At 40.3% G+C, this 20,133-nt stretch overlaps 1 protein-coding gene across 3 annotated transcripts in view; it reads left to right on the top strand.

Moving 5' to 3' along the window:
* The first annotated feature begins 2,730 nt into the window (after positions 1–2,730).
* Positions 2,731–20,133, top strand: part of snapc4 (small nuclear RNA activating complex, polypeptide 4) — a 52,752-nt gene continuing 35,349 nt past the window's right edge. For 2 of the 3 annotated variants that reach the window (XM_036527730.1, XM_036527728.1), the window contains exons 1-7: positions 2,731–2,872; positions 3,666–3,820; positions 4,015–4,055; positions 7,965–8,070; positions 8,851–8,885; positions 17,390–17,533; positions 18,864–18,989. In XM_036527730.1, the coding sequence (XP_036383623.1) occupies positions 3,676–3,820; positions 4,015–4,055; positions 7,965–8,070; positions 8,851–8,885; positions 17,390–17,533; positions 18,864–18,989 (597 nt within the window). In that variant the 5' untranslated portion in view covers positions 2,731–2,872; positions 3,666–3,675. The remainder of the gene's footprint in view (positions 2,873–3,665; positions 3,821–4,014; positions 4,056–7,964; positions 8,071–8,850; positions 8,886–17,389; positions 17,534–18,863; positions 18,990–20,133) is intronic. The other variant, XM_036527729.1, reaches the window with a different exon arrangement.

Raw genomic sequence — 20,133 nt, 5'->3', positions numbered from 1 at the left:
ACAGGAGCAGGCAGGGTCAGGAACCAGGCAGGCAAAATGATCAGGCAACAGGACAAGGCAGCAGGCAGAAAAAGACAAAGGGCAGGCAGAGTCAAAACACAGAGAAATCGGAAATCCAGGAAAAAAAACTGCAAGGAACAAAACAGGTACAACGAACTGGCAAACAAGACAGGAACAAGCAGGGTAGAAATAGGGCTGGGCTGATGAGGAGATGGGATGCAGGTGGGCAGGCAGGCAGGTGAAGGTAATGGGGCAATCAGGTGGGCGGGGACCAGGTGCGGAGTGGGGCGGGGCTGGAACACAAGGAAAACAAAAAGCACATGGACAGGGAAAAACAAAAACACCACAGCTAGGGGGGCGGAGTCCTGACAGCTAAACTGATCCTAGAGGGATTTCATGAGTACTAGAATAAGGTCTGACACCTTCCATGGTCTCTCCAGTCAATTGATCTAAACATCATTGCATTTTATGGGAAATTCTGGAATGTAGAGTGCAGAGTAGATTTCCTCTTCCTTCATCTCTCAGAGAATGGGCGTATGTAATTCATATCTTTATTCAAAGGTGCTTAGGTAAATCAATGCAAGTCTGAATTTTAACCCTGTCCTCTGGATCAATCTGCCATAATGAATTTTCTGCCATTTGAATTTTTCGAAAAACATACTTTTGCAAACTAGTCCTAGATCGTTGATCCTATCACCACCAAATTTGGTACGTATCATCTACAGAGGGTTCTGACCAAAAATTATTCAAAGAATTTTGCTAGGGCAAACGATGTGGCTGCTGTCATCCAATGAAATTCCACGGTGAAGACACCAAAACAGGAAGTGAGCCATATCTCAGCAGTGCTTTGTTGGAGTGATGCCAAACTTGGTACACTTTGTTGGTATTAGGAATACTGGATATGCACCAGGTTTCATGAAATTTGGCCACTTGGGGGGTGCTATACCATTAAAAAAACATTTAAATTCCCATTACTCTGGCATGAAAGCAGATATTTCAACTACATTTCTTGTGCTTCATCAAAGTTAAGGATCCTAACTGGGAATTTATGAAACCTCCGCTTCAGCCATTTTGTGTTTCATCCATCTTTGATTTTGTCAAAAACACATTTAACCATCTCCTCCTAGAGTTATGGCACAATGAGGTTTTGTGTATTAACTCTTTGGACCATTGTCTTTAGGAGTTGTTAAAGGACAGCTGCCAGGTTGAACAATATGGCCGCAGTGTACCCACAAATTCGCCGTGAAGGCACCATAAAGGAAGAGTGGCCATATCTCTGCAATGCTTTTGTTCATTGGCATAAAACTCGGTACACATGCTTACCATGAGGCCTGGGTGGCACACACCAAGTTTAGTGAAGCTTGGCCACTTTGGGGTGCCATACTGAAAAACAGGTTTAAACACCCATGTGTCCATGTGCTTAGATTTTAATGACATTTTGTTCCAATGGACATCACAAAGCACAGACCACACAAAGAAAAGCAAATATTGCAACCAATTTTTGTAGATCATTAAATCATTACATGTCAGGTCCTAACTGGGAAATGAACACATAGTTCAATGTCCAAATGGCATGGCTGCTAAGATGCAATCAGTTTGTAGCACATAAAAGAGGCACATCTCCTGCACCTTTTGACCTACTGTCACAACTAATACACTAAATAGTGTTGAAGAAACACTTGGACTTTCCATATTGACCTGAATGTAAGACAGGGTTTTTTTCTACTTCAGAAATTACATCTGAAAAGTGGAATTGTCTTACATGGGAAGACTAGACTTTTTAAAGTCATTATACATTAATAACAGCAGATGTTCTGAGATTGTATGTATGTATCTGAGATTGTTCAGTGGTATTAGAACCCCAGTAGACTAGTTTTTTATTTTTATTTAAAACAATGTGTCTGTTCACCCTGTGATGGACTGGTGTCTTGTTCAGGGGTTGTGCTGATTAGTTGTCTACCTGGTAGCCCTGTGGTGCTTGGCTCAGGGGGACAATTTCTTTTGCATGCCAGCCAATGCTCAAAACACCCCAGATAAGAATCAAAATCTCCTTTTACAGGTGGAAATTCTGGTGCATATCCAATAGCTGTCATTTTGCCTATTCATTTCTTCAATTCCTGCACTTCACATACTTATCAGTGTCCCTTTTTCTGTCCGAAAAGTCGGAAGCCATAAGTATTTCTGTTGCTTATTGTCGCTGCCTTAATGGAGCTCAACGATACCAGCCAAAGCGCAACATCGCATCACATCAAATTCAACCTGGTCGCCTAGTTATGATGTATGGCAAGCCGTTCCCTGTTTGGAGAATGATGAAATAATTTTCATGATTAGGTTACATGACATACGATGAAATAATTTTCTCTTTGAATGTCCATATTTTCTCTTTGAGTGTATCACATTGTTTCCTGTAATACTGTAGGCCTATGTAACGAGTAAAATAACACAGGCGTAATATAAACAGTTTATTTTACATCTAAAGAGAACAAATCTAATATCTAATATCTCCTCTAATATTTCATGAATCTTTCTTCTTGAATACAAGCAGTTTTTGACCAGTCAAGGTCGACTCCGCATGAACGGTTGTTATTTTAATTGGCCGTAGTTCGGGCGAGTAGTTATTCGAACCTCCGGGATAGATGGCGCCAGAGAACCCAATGGGACTGATGTAGTTGTTGAAGACCCTCGCTGTCAGTTGTAGGCTCTTTGTTCATTTTTAGGCGTGAGTCCGTGAAAGCTGGCGGTAGATAAGACGGTTCTGCTGTGCTCTTCTAGCTAGCTAGAAAGTAGTAGCAGCGTTATTGTCAATTCCGGATGTTCAGGTCTATCAATGCACGAAGAAGAGCCTCATTGCCATAACGCAGAATAACAGCAGGTGATACTCGTTAGCTAAGTGCATTAACTTCGTCCATACAAGTGCCTAGCTAAGCTAGTATCATATTGAACACACGGTTGAAATTGGACAGCTAATAAGATGGTTTATAACAATGTGAAAGCTGGCTAGCCAGTTGTAGCTGTATTCATAAAGAGAAAATAGAAAACTAAATTTCTGACAACTATTTTGTGTCCGATCGCCTTTAACGTAGCAATCTAACGTTAACTAGCTAGCTAATATGGTGAAAGCATTTGGCAATGTAGGTATGACTAATATGTAAGAGTGTTGACTGACTTGCCTGCTTTGCTTGTTGTATGTTGCCGTGTGTTATTTTTAATGTGCATAATCTTTGAATAGTTAATTTACTAGGGAGATCGCCGATCTTTTTCCAGAATCTTTCAGTTGGCTAACGTTAGCCACCTTGCCAAACCAGTAAGATAGCTATGTCGATAAGGTTATCTTCAACACGTTACCATAACCAACAACAACATAGTTATATCCACTGTAATGGCATCTGAGCATGATTGCATTGAATTTGGATAGGCCATTGCTAAACGGCAGTTTAGCAATAACATGCTAGCAGTCGGTAGCAAGTCAGATCATGGACTTTGTATGTCAAGACTTGGCGGTTTTGAAGCATGCTGTTCGGTTAACTAGCTTTTTCAACATTATTCCACTATTTTACTAACTCGGACTAACATGAGTAGAATAAGCACCACTGTCGTGGTGGATGCTCATTTATTTTGTTGTTTTTTTACAGAGTGCAGTACGTTAATTACTAGTTTATCAACAGATGCTTTATTATGGAGTCCAGAGAGTTTATGACACAGCGGGACCGGATTAAACAGCAGATCGAGGCGCTTGAGCGATGTCTCGACACTGATGGTACCGCGAACAGCATTGACATGATGCTGTCTTCATCTTCATCAGAGTCCGAGGAGTCATACGGTGCGTAATATGCCTACCTTTAGTTCTTCACACATTAAACTTTTAGTGAAACTTTTTTTGTTTAATGAATTTGAAATTGGTAGCTTAAACAAAGAGCAGTGAAGGCAGCTGGCGTTAGCTATGTGGTATGATTGACGTTTATTAACGTTATCTTGCAAGCCAAATTAGTGAATATTTCTTATTGATGTTTACAGATGAGGGGGCAGAAGACGGTGAGCAGCGTTACCTAGGCATGGTGAGTGTGATCTGTGGGTAGCCACGTTTATAATTTGATTACAATTCAGTAAAGTGTTTGAACAATTGGACATGAAAACAGTTTTTCCCACTAAATTGTCCGTTGTCGAACCGGTGTCTTAATTATTTTGAATTCATTTTTTATTGTCGAAATTTCAGATTTGAAATTTATTTGAGGTGTTTACCATTTTTAATGACAACAAGACTTTCTTAATGTAGCGTTCACGCTCAGGAGGTGTAATTAGTGTGGTTACCCCCCAGTGCCAGGGCAAGCGCACTACTGTTCTGGTGTGGCTTACTATTAGTGTGGTGTGCTGTATACGCATAAATTATACAACAAAATATAGGAGAACCTGTCCAGATTCTCACAATGTCTTCGGTTCCGCCATGAGATGGATGGCTTTTGAATTATGAGTCTATGGCCCCGTTCACACCTGGTATTAACATGCGTCTTTGGTGATCCGATCACAAGTGGACAGCGCTAAGTATAGGTGTGAACGCACCAAGATCCGATCTTTTAGACCACATTTGGAGGTGGTCTGGGCCGCATATGGCCACATTCTTTTAGCAGTGTGAACGCAAACGCGTCCTGGGCTTTAGGGCTTAGGTTTGAGGTAACAGCGATTTAATGTTAAAAATATAGCAAATGCTAACGGAAAACTATGAGAAGCTTAATAACGCTAATGAAAACATAACGAACCCTGTGCGCTACATAGCATGAAAAAATGTTACGAGCGAAAAGGTTTTAAAGTGCGACAACAGGCAACAACAACTGGAGTTCGCAAGCTACGTTAAATGCTTCCAAGCCCCAAAGGTGTAATGCAATATATTACATGGAAATTCCACTTCCGCGTTTCAAAAACATGTTTGTTTTTTTAACAGCTGCACCTCTGTCAATTCTGGCTCTACAGGCATAAATTATACATCAAAAAGGAGGGGAACCTGTGAAAATTCTCACAATGTCTTCAGTTCAGGCCTGTGATGATGGTTTAAAAAAAATCTCTAATTCTCCCCCTTTCAAAACTATAGGTGAGAACAGCGGTAGTATTTCACTTTCTGCATTTGAATTTTTTTTTCTCTTCTCACAGCCGTATTTCCTTGAATTCTGGCTCTAGAAGCATAGATTATACATCAAAATGTAGTGAAAATCGTGCCAATTCTCACAATGTCTTCATCTAAGCGCTGTGATGATTTTTGAGTTATGAGCCTAATTGGTCAATTTATGAGCCTCATTAGAGTTCAGCTGCCTTTCTAAGTCACTTAACCACACTGCTTTCGCTCAGGCTGCGGAGCTGCAGCAGACACAGAGGGAAGGGGGATGGGGCATAAGACAAACGGATACAAAAGCTTTGGACACGTGCTCACACACATACACACAAATGTGCGTGCATATATGCACACTTAGAGAGATAAGAAGGCAGACAGCAACTCCAGTCACATAAGTTATAAAATATTTCCAACTGCCCCCCAGCATGACTTATTTCAGCTCGTGCACACCTGCTGTTCTAGAATTTGGTTATGACTTCATAATAAGGTATTCTGGTGTTGTAATTTCAATTACAGGAATTTTGCTAGTAGCCTAATTAGTTATACTAGATAACAAGGCATGGATGTTGGTTATCTGAATTAATATTCTTTATTAAAACTGGTTTAGTACATATATCATTGCAGTAGAGGTATACCCAAACCTGGTATTATGTATGTACACACTGTAGGAAATTTGGGTTGTATTTACTCAGAAATGTAGATCCATAAATGTGAGCTGTTTTATTTTGAAATAGAATTTTAAGAATGCATAATATGATATGATATAAATTGCCTATAGTGAACTTTCGTATCTTTTATTGTCGAGATGAATAACCTTGCTTTATCCATGGATGCATCAGTACAATCGTGCTGGAAACATGGAAAAACAAAATACCATGGTATTTCATGTATTGAAATATTCAATCACACCCAGAAACACAAGATTTCAGTATTTTAAGATTCTCATAGTTTCCACTGCCACATTTGTTACATTTTCTAACTTTAGATCAGTGTCTTCAAAACTAACATTAGCTAGAATTTTTCTTATTTGAGAGTCAGAACTGTTGTGCTCCTTAATGTGCAACTTATGTTAATCTGCACTGAAAAATAATCATATTGCAGTTGTGGAACGTTTTTGTGAAAAAGTGGTGGGTTCAGAACGAATGTTGATTTGTTGCATCACTTGCCATTCTAATCTACTGTTCTAATCACACCAGTTTGACTATGTGCTGTAGGGACCACTCTAGAATGATCACACTCATTTAACCATGCGTGCAAAAGGGTTAATGAAATTGGAGCCCAGATTAACCTTCTGCAAGACAGCAAAAAAGACGGTCCACTTTACTCTGTCGCTCACCTTTTGGGCATGTAGAGGGGCGGAGTGTCTCTTCTTACCCAGGTGGTTTAAAATATTCGGGACATGTTGCAAATCATTTGAGACATCTACATCTGATGAGTCCAAACTGGTCAAGTTAAATAATACGTGGAAGCATATGTGGAGTTTCCAGTCTGAGGCAAATGATTTGGTAACTGCCTACGGGTAAATGAAGCAAATGCCAACAAGTGTCTTAATAGGGTGCCATCACGAGATGCCAGACTGATGTCAGTGCACCTTGGCATAAATTCTATAGGTGTCTGGAACTCCACTGGAGCAGTGCAACACCATTCTTCCATGTGAAATTAAAATAGAGTAAGATGATCTGCCTGAAGGATTTTTAGAAGCAGGTAAATAGAAGTCCTTTTCATGTCTCAGGCATGGTGCCTTCTTCGGGCATGTTATTGATTGCAGGCATGGGACATATTGTATGAGACATACCTCAGGCTAGAAATTTTTATGTAATTTCAGAGGATATCTGTCTAGGCTGGGTGCTTTCCCAGGGGCATTGATTGAATGGCCTCTTAAATGCTTTCCAGAATTAATGGAGCATTCAAGACAATTTTATTGCTCTGATACAGTAGGAAGGGAGATCCCATCCAAATGTGAAGTCAGTCATCAGCTGATCCAGCGCACTCAGAAGTGTAGAGAGATTTATAAAAATCTCCAAAAGTACTGTTAACCATTACAGGATCATAGGTAGTAGTACCAGGAGATGTTTATTTTGTATTGCCTTTATAAGTCATTCTGGTCATTCTGTTCTGTTGTTAACTGATCATCAAGTACAAGTCTTAATACTTTTGTTTAGTAATGAAGTAATGATCCAGTGATAAAATAGAGCATACTCTCTCCTCCAGTTGACTGTCAGTACGAGCTAATCAATCTGATTTCATCTAGAATAAGTGCTATGTTTGTGAGCTTGCTGTATCTTTCTGCTTACTTGCCTCACATGTTTGGGCTGATGTTAGTTGATTTGGCTTTTATTGTCTTTTCTGGAACGGTTTTGATTCAAAAGAGAATTTTTGACATTCTCAGTCTTACATACTTGCATTGAGTCTGAAATCTTTTTGAAAATGCTAAATTGAGAAAAAGTATGAAATGGCTTCATTTGGAGGGGAGCAAAATTTCAGTCAACCATCTCACTCTGGGTCCCAACAGTTACTTTTGTTTTGAATACACAACAAAAATATACGTCAGTATGATTTGTGCTAACCTACGGTATAGTTGTAGTTCTCCAGATACTAGCTTCAACAATAGAAAACAACTGCTGCTGAATAATTACAGTGACTAACCACTTCTGTTTGGAATGCTATAAACCACTTATGTCATTCATAAAACAAGATTTCATGTATGTAATATTAAATGTACCTTATACAGCATCTTTAACAGTTGAACATGGCCAAATCTTGTGTTTGGTATGGAAGATACACTTCAATTTCAGTACTCCATATGTATTACAGTAAGCACATCAAAGTGCTTAAAAAGTGATATACTAATCCTCCACCTCAGGAACAGCTTGTGGCGAAGCGCTACCAGATCCAGCAAGAGATTGAGGAGATAGAGGGCGCTCTTGACCAAGACATGTCCTGTGTGAAAATGGAAATTCTGTCACAAGGTAATCTCAGAGCTCTCTGTATGATACAGACTGGACAGTCACTAGCCACACCTTTAAGAACATTTGGAACTATATATAGACATGATTGTGGGAGAGACAGTATTGCATTTCATTTGGTTATTTGTGTTCTGTATGATTTGTGGTAAAGATTTGTTTTGCATCTTTTCACATTTTATTAGTCTGTCTACGTAGAACATGAATGAAACATTCAGAAGCACTGCATAAGGCAGCTATAGTATCATTAAATTTTTTATAAGGTTTGACTTTTGTTAAGAGTTCTGTTATGGGATCTTACTTCTGTTATGACTGGCACAGGTATAAAATTTGAAATTGTGTCATTATGTTGGGTACATCTGCCAGAAGAACATGGCTGACTCAGACTTCTCATTCACATACATTCGTAATGATTTCATGGTTCTTCAATAGAAGACTTCACAGCACAGTACTTAATTCTGCGTACTGATGCAGCGTATTACATATTTAAATTGACTGCTTTGTGGCATGTTCCACAACAGCTGACTATGTGTTATTGGTCAAAGAATAATATTGTTCCAGTCCAGAGTTATTTTCAATTGCCTTTACTTGTGTCTGTTGAAGTTTCTTTTGCCTTGTCAAACAGCAAATACTTATTCGACATTCAAAAAAGCTTTTCATAAATTGATACATTGAAAATGTAGCAATGTGGTAATTGCAAAGTTTCATTAATGTTTCCTCCTGAGCTTCCAATACCTGTATGTATAACTGTGCTTAACCAGTGTAATTATCGTTTTTCTAAAACAGATGATGAAAATGACACAGGAAGTGCTGTGGAAAATGTGAGTATCAGTTTGTTCTTTGATATCAATGTGCAGCTGACAACTGCCATCGTTGAGATCCTTTTAGAATAGGCAAATTTACAGATATTGCACTGTACCAAAAATTTACACAAGGGATTTATTCCTGGCACAAACCGGACATAATGTAATGTAATAATATTCAATAAATAAGTCATTAATAATGCAATACTTGTATCCCTTGGTTGACTCAGCTCCTGTCATCAAAGCTCTTTCACTCCTCTGTTTTCCTGGTGTTAGAATAGATTCATCACCATGGGTGTGCTTGTTTCAGTGCTGTGGCACTCCCTTGTTATGTGCCTGTGAATTGCTCAGATGAAGTCAGTATGGCACAAGCATAGAGGGTGTGCAAATGCATAAAGCATTTATGTTGGTGACCTCAGATAATGCCCCAACATTGTATAGAACCTTGTGTGTACGTGCTAGAAGCCATTTTCCTGTTAGAAGATGCACGTTCTGTATATGTGCAAGCCACTTCATCCAGTACTGTTATTGAGGTACCATGTTAATGCACTAGCTAAATGTAGTTACTACATTTTTTAGTACACGGGGGAACACAGAAGATTGTCAAAGAGGTGGGCTTGTATGGTGGAAGTGGTATGGAAGTGGTTTGGCAAATCCGATCAAGTTGAAATTTAAATGCATCTTTGAGAAGTTACACCTACCCACCAACATCTGATCTTGCCCAACATTCAGTCGGGGGGGATTTATTTTAACACTAGGTGTAAAGGGGGCCAAATCGTTCTGGGGTATATGATTCTTATGAGCGCACTGTAAATGTACTGCACTGCACTGTAAATGAGCGCAAATTCACTTGCTTTTTGAAAATAATGTTTTATTTTCATTATGAACAGCCAGATGTTTGCAGTCTTGCCTTTTATGGGAAGCTTTAAAGCTGATGGTGTCGCTTCACCTTTACGATTGTTCTTGAATCACTGTATTACAACCAAATGGCCATCTGTTGCAGCTGTAAGTGTCTGTCCTGGGCTAAATGTTCATCAAAGTCTGTAGATTATTGAATGCAGATAAGGAGGGTAGAAACGAAAGAAATAAACAGTGCGGTTTTGGCCAGTTAGTGCGTTGCTGTCAGTCCCTCCAATCACTGTCTCCTGTTTTGTTTGTGCAGATACAGAATTCATAGAAATCCAAGTTTTATTTCACTCTGCTGTGGAGGGCATGGCTTGAGCCTGTGGGTGGGTTCACAAATGAATTGTCTCCACTCATCCTAAATGAGCTCAACCTCATTGTAAGCTTGCTTTCTTTGTAACTTGTAGTGTTACTGTTAGCTTTGTCATTGGAGGGTAGAATAATCGTCTCGATAGAACCACCTGAAATTCGTTACCAAAACACTACACATACTTGGATGTAAGTTGCTACATAAAGTTATGTGTTGTTACTTTGTAGATAGTAACTGGTTGTGTAACAACACAACAACATGCCTAGATTAAACCATAAAATCTCTATTTAAAATTATATGTAGACTTAGAGTAGACATATTCGAAGTCTGGGAAATGCACTTTAGTATTAATTGCATCATAAGATTCCTACATGTTTACCATTGTCCACAAAAATGAAACACACTTTACTTATTAGAAGAGTTGTCTCCACAGTTGCATTATTAATTATTTGTACTATTTAAGTAGCAAGGGTGACCTTACAGTGGAAGCTGTAGGGGCAGCCTCGGTCATATGAAGACTTGGTCAGACAAACACAAGGAAGTCTGTCTGCAGGAGTCCATTGAGGGAGAACATCAGGGAGAACAGCAAAACACCATGTGTATCCCAATTCCTGTGACAGCTGCAGAACATGCACTCACTGTTGCTTTCCTCCTCAGTCTTGCAACATCAACAACCTTGCCTACTTCTCAATGACCCCTGCCAACAACCTACCTGTTGGTGAAGGCCTGTGGAACTGTCAGTCTGCAGTTTCCCAGACAATGCCACAACCTTGGCAGCCCTTTCTGCTGCATACCCATCCTCCTATACTCCCTGACCTTCTGACCAGGTTGGTGGCACTGAGCTTCTCATATCTTAGTCCTGGAAATTCTACGTTCTCCCTCTTTCCCATCTCTCTATCTCCTCTTTCAGGCTGCTGCTGTTATTAACCCCTCCAGAATGTGTACAGATCACCATGCCCCCTGGGAGACTTCCTTGAGGAACTGGATGTTCTCTTTAGTTCCTTCCCAGAGGATGGCACCCCCTGATCCTACTCAGAGACTTCAACATTCATTTTTCCTACTGCTCCACTCCTCAACCTAATGCAGTGGCCTCCGACACACAAGGCAGGGAAACAGCAGGATGTGGGGGACGATGACCAGGGACTGCTCCGCTTCAGATCTGAAAGTCACTGATCATTACACTACAAAGCTCTCTGACCATTACTTTGTCTCCTTTTCTCTAACTCCTCCTCCATGACCCAGCCCTGTGCCTACCTTTGTCACTTTTTGCCATAGCATGCGCAATCTCTCACCCTCAGCTTCCTCTTCTGCATTTCTCGCCTCTCTCCCATACTTTGATTCGGTAAACTTTTTACTGATTCTCCCACCCTTCTCTCCTGTCATCTTCCCTTGATTCTCTCTGTCTGCTTACTTCAAGGCCTGACCCACTTCGCCGTGTCCTTGGCTAACGGATTCACTCTGTGAGATTAGGGCAGTTTCATGCCACAGAATGGAAGTGGTGAAAATCCAGCTCCGCCACCAATCTGCTGAACTATCAAGCACTCCTCTCTGCCCTCTCTGCAAGTGTGACTTCTCCTAGGGCTTCCTTTTTTGATTAAGATTCAAAACTCACTTTCTAACCCATGCAGATGTTGCGGTCACGTTTGTCTAGGGGTTTAATTTTGGTTACAACGTAAGGCAGCTGGCCTGGAATGGTGAAACTGGAAGGAAAACTGAAACTTACCTTCACCAGGTCGCTTCATAAGTTCATCGAAGAGCTCCGCATCTTTTTATTTTCGAGTTTAGTTTATATAAGAGAGTTTTCTAAAAGCATGACAGTATCGCACACAGTAACAAAAAAAAAACAGCCTGGACGAAAGAAATGGGGGGTTGTTAGTTTTATCTGACAGGCACGCAGGTCTCAGGTGCATTCCAACACACCCCGTTTCCCTCCATTTTGGCTTTTTAATAATTGGCCGACCGGCGCCCAATCAGGAGACAAGGCATCGTCCCAATTTCCCATATCAGCCACCACACGTAGAGTACAGCCCCCATTCTACTAAATGAGGCATTAGGAGTTCTTATGCCCCGCTCACTAACACGTGGGCATAACACAGACTGTTTTCTACCTTCTCTTCCCTCCTCAGTCCTCTACCCCCCCCCCGATCTCTGCGGATGACTTCACAGATCATTTCAACCAAAAAAATTATAAACACTCAAAACTCCTTCCAGTCCCCACAGCCCTCATCTCTTACCTCTTCCTCTTTGTCCTCCCTCCCACTCATCAGCCCTCCAACTTTCAGATGTTGATGTCACTCATCTTCTTACATCACATAGACCTGTATGTGCCTGGATTCTGGATCCCATTCCCTCACCTCTCCTGCAGACCATCACTCCCAGCCTTCTAATATTCATCTCCGATCTAATGAATTTGTCACTCTTCACAGGCTGTGTGCCTGCGGCCTTCAAGGATGCACAAGTCACAATCCTGCTGAAGAAAAGGACTCTGGATCCAGTTGCTGTCCAGAGCTATCGTCTGGTCCCCTCTCCTTCCCTTTCTGTCTAAAACACTTGAACGAGCTGTGGTTATCCTCCTTTCTCTCCTGGAACAACATTCTTGACCCTTTTCAGTCTGGCTTCAGGGCTGGTCATTCCACAGATATTGGCTTATTGTCCCTTACTGAGGTTCTTCAACCACCCAGAGCATCCTCCTACTCCTTGGTCTTGATTCTTCTGGACCTTTCTGCAGCTTTTGCTATAGTGGATCACACTCTATCTCTTTCTACCCTGGCTAAATTGGGGATCACTGACACTGCTCTTCATTGGGTTTAGTCCTACCACTCTAGAAGCTCTTTCCCCACAGCTGTCTACATATGTCCCTCAAGGCTCTGTACTCGGCCTCCTCCTCTTCTCGCTTTACGTGCAGTCTCCTCCCATGGCTCTTCACACCACTGGCGACACGCAATTTCCTGTCTTTTCCACCATCTTACGCACAAGACTGTGCGCATCTCAGCTTGCCTGAAGGATATTTCACAGATCTGCCTGTACTTCACTATTTATTCCACGCATCTCCTAGTTCAGGCTCTGGTCCTCTCACACCTGGACTACTGTAACGCTGTCTTGGCTTGTCTTCCACCAAGATCACTACGAGGGTAAGGACAGCAGGATAACTAGCCATCTTCTAACACAGACTGAACACCCAGCTCTTCAGGCTGCATCTTGGTTTTACCTCAATCCCCGCCCTCTAACACCTGCTCCTTGTAGTACTTGCTGTTCATTTTATGTGTAGTGTTGTGATGTGTTTTGGGTTCTGTGATCTAGCGACTGATGTATGGTAATATACTTGGCTTCCTTTGTCCAGTCAGGTTACACAGTTTAACTTGGGGCAGGGCTTCAATAGTGTTATGCTTACCCTCACTCATCTGGGAGTGTTGTTAGCATGGTCTGACACTGTTGCTCATTAACCTTGAATGGATACACTTATATTATGTTGTGCTGGATGTTGCTCTGGATAGGAGCGTCTGCAAAGAGAATGTCATCTAATGTAACTTAGAAACCCCTTTCCAGTACCTTATGTGGTATTTTATCTTAAAATACCAAAACTCAAAATGAATTAATTTAAGGTGGCATTGGTTTCTGGTAGAAAATATTTTTAAGAAAAATTTAAAAACTGGTTAGCCCCAGACTAGTTCATCGGGTCCAGGAAAACAGCTGGTTCCTTCACACCTAACTTTAGCTAGCTACTTAATGCAATTTGATGTGGGTTTTTATGTTGACCATTGTATTTGCCACTTTACTAATTGTATAGACTTTCATAAAACTCAGTGTGTGCAAGTTCCTTTTCCTGAGTCCAGACAGTGTCTTTTCCCCTTCACCCATTAACAGGTTAATATGAAGTAATTCTCCATACTTAGATCTGAATGAACGGCCCAGCAAGTTTGTTTATTCAGAGTGATGAGTGGAATACCAGCATTTTCCAAGTGAAAAGTGAACAGTATCTCCATGTTGATTGGCTGTTCGATGAAATTAGATGAAGTAAAATTGCTGCCAACTTTCTGCCGAGTTTCTGGTTAGTTACAGGGGGTGCTTCATGATGCAACCAATGTACAGCTTTGTTGTAAGTTGCACATACACTGCTTCATGTAACATCATCCTTAACAATATCAGCATGTAGTAATATTCTGAGGAGTATAGATAGAATGTTGATCAGTAGGGTTTTTATATTTGTGCAGATGTGAAAGCATACCTTAAATTTATTGTAGATGTTAATGATACATTGTAATTTATATTGCAGCTCAGTTTAATTAGCCAGCTGTACTTATGGACTTCATAAGAATTTCATAAAATTCAAAGGGCATCATAAGTATTTTTCTCCTAGAAAGAATATACATTTGTAATTACTGTGCAAAGTTATAAGTCAAGAATGCCCTAAGAAGCAGAAGATTAAACATCGTTAAGGGAACTTGTTGAACTTTATCATGAAAATGCACGTAATTTCAGACATTTTCATTTTGGTGCATAATTTACAAGAATTTATCTTATAACAAAGATGCGTTATAGAGCAAGTGAGACAATGTTTAAAGGAGTGTTTAAAGAAAGGAATGTTTAAAAGTTCAATTATATTTAAAACTTCTATAATCTAAAAAAGCTTTTAAAGCCTGCTTTTATTTGTCCTTAGGATTTTAATTGTCCATTTGTCCATTTGAATTGATGGTAAAGATGGTTCTTGTTCATTTCCATGGAAAATTTTTCATTATTAATTTTGTGACCCTCAGTACAGATGATATTAAGGTGTCAAACCAAAGACTGTGACCTTTGATCTTTAAACGGCTATAGTAAGGCCTTTAGAACTTCTGTGGCTGAATCGACGACACGAAATTTACAGCTCCCTATGTAAATATTGAAGTCTAAGGTGAAGTCGAAGGTGCAGAATCTGATGCAGCCGTCACAATTTGAAACCCCAACGAGTATGTCCTATTTAAATCCTGACCTTTAGACCTAGCCATGTGCTCATCTGGAGAGAGATTTTGATTTTGCTGAAACACTTTTGTTTGAGGTGGTCCATTAGGTAACTCAGCTCTCCAAATTGATCCTGGTTTTCCTCTGTGGCAGGAATTACAACATGCATAGCTGCCAGCAGAGCCTTAAGACAGTCATGTGCCATGAATGACCTGGGCCATGAACTGTGAAGTGACTTTGTACCCTAGTAGTGGTGGATAGTAAGAAGACTATTGAATCTCATGTAAATGAATAACCCCAGAAATCTGCAAAAACTCATCAGAGGTCACCTCATTCCATGCTCTATGAGTGTTTGCTTTCAACAGGGGGTTCAACACAAGCACCACCCCAGACGGTTTGTAAAGCGGCAGATCTTCCCAGCTACAGCCTGGGTTAAGAAGAGCATGAAAAATCTATTTTGTGCACCAAAACCGCTTGGCCTTGCACATGCTGCCTTAGTTTTTTATTGTTATAGTCAATGCCTAAGGCAGAGGTCTTCAACGTTTTTCAGGCCAAGGACCCCTTGGCTGATAGGGGGTCCCTCCACCATGTCTCTATTACATATAAAATTGTGTCGCTTATTAAACCTGTTGGATTTTGGTGAAATTGATGCACTTGCAAGCTAACTAATAAACTGTTACACAAAGAACTTCAGTCTGGACCGTTGTTGCAGGAGAGGCAGAACATGTTTATGATGATCTTCAGTACAGCAAGGCTTCGCAGAGTTTCAGATGTTACACGCACGAAGTTTCACACTTAGAGTCTTACGCCTTACACACTCATCAGTCTCTCACGGTCCGGTCCGTCTCAGCTGCGGGGGAACTCTGCTCACAAAGAACATCTTATAGCATCCTAAATAGTGGGAAACTGATGACATAAACTGTGCAGAATATTTGATTATAACTGACCTATAACTGAATTGTTTCTGTTGTTGGGCAATTGTTGCGGTCATGGCTAAGGTGACCCGTTCAATTGGTAAATTAACAGCTAGCTAACTAGAGACGTTGTCACATTGCATTGTGCAATTTAGTCAGCTAGCTAACTTGACATTGCAAACAAAGCCTTAGCTACTTCGCAGCCTGCCAGCCACATTTTCTGCTCATACCAGCTCCGTGAAAATCCCTGGTTATATGACCCCCCCCGTAGATACATGATGTTTAAATTTGGTCTGGGTGGTCCGAATTCTTTAGTTGCCAATTTATCCCAATTACTACGACGACTGAATGGTATTTCTCTGAGTTGAGGTAACATTAGCCATGTTGACCTTAAATGTGACAAGATTGCTGGCTGCACCAGGGTAAGTGTGACGAAAGCATGTTAGTGTAAGCCCACCCAGAACCTCTACAGATTTCATTGAAGTGCCTGCAGTTCGAAAAAAAAAAAAAATGCCTTAACATGAGAGTCTGTCAGAGCCATAGCGATCTGGGCGTTTTTCAACCAGACTGAAATCAGACAAAAGGGGCGGTACTCCATGGAACACGACTTGACGCTGATTGGACTATGATATTCAGAGGCAGGACAAACTGGTTAGAACAGTCACAGCTAGCGTAACACTGGTAGAGTGTGATAGAAAAATTCCCTCCTTTTCCCCCTTTGGTGGTGCGTCGCCCGACCGCCCTAAGAAACAAACGGCCCCTGACAGGTTGTATTTATGTTATTTGTGTATTTTCAGACATATTTTAATTTGTGTAAGAAAAAAGTTAATTTGGCAGACCCCTGCAGTAACTCTGAGGACCCCCTAGGGGTTGCGGACCCCCTGTTGAAGATGTCTGGCCTAAGGGATGGCTGGGTGTGAACAGGAGAGGTTTGAGTGCCTATGTATCCATGTTGATATAGGAAGGGTAGGAGAGTCAGAGAGACATGTATACTTTCTTGCTGTCTTGGGACCTGTACACATGGCTAACCATACCCAAAATAATAAGAGTTATGTTGGTATTAATGTGAGCATTAGCCACATAAGAAAGCAAAACATATATTACAATATCAAATACACACGGTCTATTACTACACCTACTTACCCTGCTTACCCTAGCAGTAGCTAAAATATCTTGCCACGTATCAAATCACTGCACAGGCCAAGTTTAATGTAGAGGTAATTTCATGAATTTCAAGAATGTACAACATGTATAAAATATAACAAAGATGTTAGGATGGCACTCTTATGTGAAGCTGAGTGCATTACTTGGAACAAATGTGACAGACTGTGAATGGTGAATGTAGTAATGTCAACCAGCCAAGAGAAGTGTTCCCCAGTTAATCCAAGGGTTTTCCAGACAGCAATGTCGTATTGATCTCCAGCACAGAACTCATGCTCTTTTGAATCCCCTTCTAGCAGAATGGAGAGGATAGCGATGAGGAGTTTGGTCTGCCAGAGAATGCAGAGACCTGCCTGCAGCTAAACTTGGTCTACCAGGAGGTGCTGCAAGAGAAGCTGACAGAGCTGGAACATCTGCTGGTTGAGAACCAGGAGCAACAGGTCAGTAGGTGTGGGTCACAGGAACATGTTGGACAGTTGGTGCAAAGGAGTGCAATGTGCAATGTCAGGCCAACCCAAGGCTGTGAAAAAAATTGCATTATTAATACTTGAAAATAACTCAGGCTGTTGCGGTACCTAAACGACCATGCAGCCAGCAGTCGTGGACGCTGACTATGGTGAAGATCAAATAACTCTCATAACCATTATTTTCAGGTTTTTTAAAAACATAAAAAAAACTTTTCCTTGTTTATCAAATAAATAAACTTAATAATCGATTACATTATAATTGCATTGCATCAGAATTGCATAAGAACACCACAAGACATGAGAGGATACATTCATCTCTCAGTGCTATACGCTGTGAAATGCAGTTCACAATACAAAATTCCAGAACGAGAACTAATGCTAAGAAAACAAAAATGTAACTTAATCAAACAAGTTTTCTTTTCCTGTTCTTTCCTTTTTTAGATGTCAAAGCTCTGTCTGTGCCAATATTTATGACACCCCACAGGTTAAGTCCCATATTGCTGTCATTAAACAGATCTGTAATTATCTGAAGACACAGAAGGTTTTATTGATGGTGATTCTGGATTTGCTAGCTAGCAATGAACAAGCTGGCAAAGAAACTGGCTTTTGAGACATCTTTGTTTGTTTCATAGACTATTAACGTTACACAGTAGACTTTAGTTGCTGGCCAACTTTTTGAAAGAGTAAACATTTCCATTTTCATTAACATAACTTAGCTGTTAGTGAAGTGGAAGGGGTGAGTAACTATCTGCGTTTGTGAATATTTTTACAGTTGGAATGCAAATGTGGCCAATAGGAACAATGGATTGGAACTAATTGATTTACAAAGTACTTTTTGTCATGGAGACTAATGGACAGAATGAGTAAAGCAAGTAAAATATCACCGACATGATTTTTTTACAAAGAAATATGACTTTTAATGTTTAATGTAAGCTTACTGCCATTTGGACTTAGATGCCCAATGATGTGGTTAGTTTGTATCTTGCCCAGTACATGAAATAATATATCTATGCAAAGAATAAAAAAATAATCACTGATGTTTTGTTTTTTTATGTGCTTTTATCAAATCATATTGTTAACCATTTTCTTTTTCTTGTGAGACTGCATTGAATGTATGTTTCGAAATTGTACAATACTAACTTGATGTATTGTTGCATTTTAGTTTTTGTTTGTTGAAACTGAATTTTTTTTCCTTGGATTGTGAGCACATTGGCTTGTATAATGACAGCACAGCTGTGCCTTGAGTCCTGGAACCTACCCTGAACATATCACTGTGTCATAATGTCCTGATATCACCCTACAGAAAGAGCTCATGACACAGGTTTGTGGCCCAGACACCCCGCAGGCCAGCTCCTCTGGATTACCTCCACTGAAAGTGTTCCTGGGAAATTTCATGAAGCCCTATTTCAAAGACAGGGTCACTGGACTGGTAAGAATAAAGTGACATATACAGTGCCAGTAAGAACATAAGAACATATCATGACGAGAACAGGCCATTCGGCCCAACTAAGCTTGCCATTACAATTAAAGAGTATCCAAAATTGCATCAAGCCTGGACTTGAACACAGCAAGGGTCTCTGCCTCAACTGTATGACCTGGCAACCTATTCCATGTATTGATAACTCTTTGTGTAAAATAATACTTCCTTATATCAGTGCAGAACTTATTAGTTCTTAGTTTCCATTTATGTCCCCTTGTTCTACAGACAACTCACCCTAAAAAAATGTATTGCAGTTAACCTTTCTAGTCCTTTTATAAATTTAAAAACCTCTGTTAAATCACCCCTGAGTCTCCTCTCGCTAAGTCTAAATAGGTTAAGTAACTTGAGTCTTTCCTTGTAGCTTTTATATTTCATGCCAGCAACCAATTAAGTTGCCCTTCTTTGAACTTCATCAAGAGTCTCAGTATCTTTCTTATAGTGCAGTGCCCAGAACTGCTCACAGTATTCCAAGTGACGTCTGACTAAAGCATTGCATAATTTCAGTATAACCTCCTTGGATTTATAATCAATACTTTTGGCTATATATTCCAGCATCCTGTTGGCCTTTTTTTTACTGCTACTGCACACTGCCTAGATCCTGTTAAGCTTGAGTCAACTATTACTCCCAAGTCTTTTTCAAATTGAGCACATTCTAGTTTTTCCCCCCATCAAATAGTCTTGTCTAAGGTTCTTATTTGCCACATGGAAGACATTTAGCTAAATTGAATGTCATCTACCAGGTATCTGCCCACTTTTGGATGCTGTTTAGGACTTCCTGTATTACCTTAGTTGATTCTATACTGTTGGCTAGACCCCCTAGTTTTGTATCATCTGCAAATTTTGCTATTTTACTACTAACCTCTGCATCAAGATCATTTATGTATATAAGGAATAGCAAAGGCCCCAACACTGATCCCTGCGGGACTCCACTTCATACAGGACCTTGCTGTGATACAATTCCTCACACAGTTACAGTCTGCTTTCTACTAGACAACTGGCAGTAAACAATTGCCTCAGTAAAAATTGCCTCAGTAAAAATATCCAGCTGTATAAATGGATAACATTGTAAAGAACTGTAACCTATATAAGTCGC

The sequence above is a fragment of the Megalops cyprinoides genome, chromosome 4 (genome assembly GCF_013368585.1).
Source record: "Megalops cyprinoides isolate fMegCyp1 chromosome 4, fMegCyp1.pri, whole genome shotgun sequence".
NCBI lineage: Eukaryota > Metazoa > Chordata > Actinopteri > Elopiformes > Megalopidae > Megalops > Megalops cyprinoides.
This window is presented reverse-complemented; position numbering and strand designations above follow the sequence as displayed.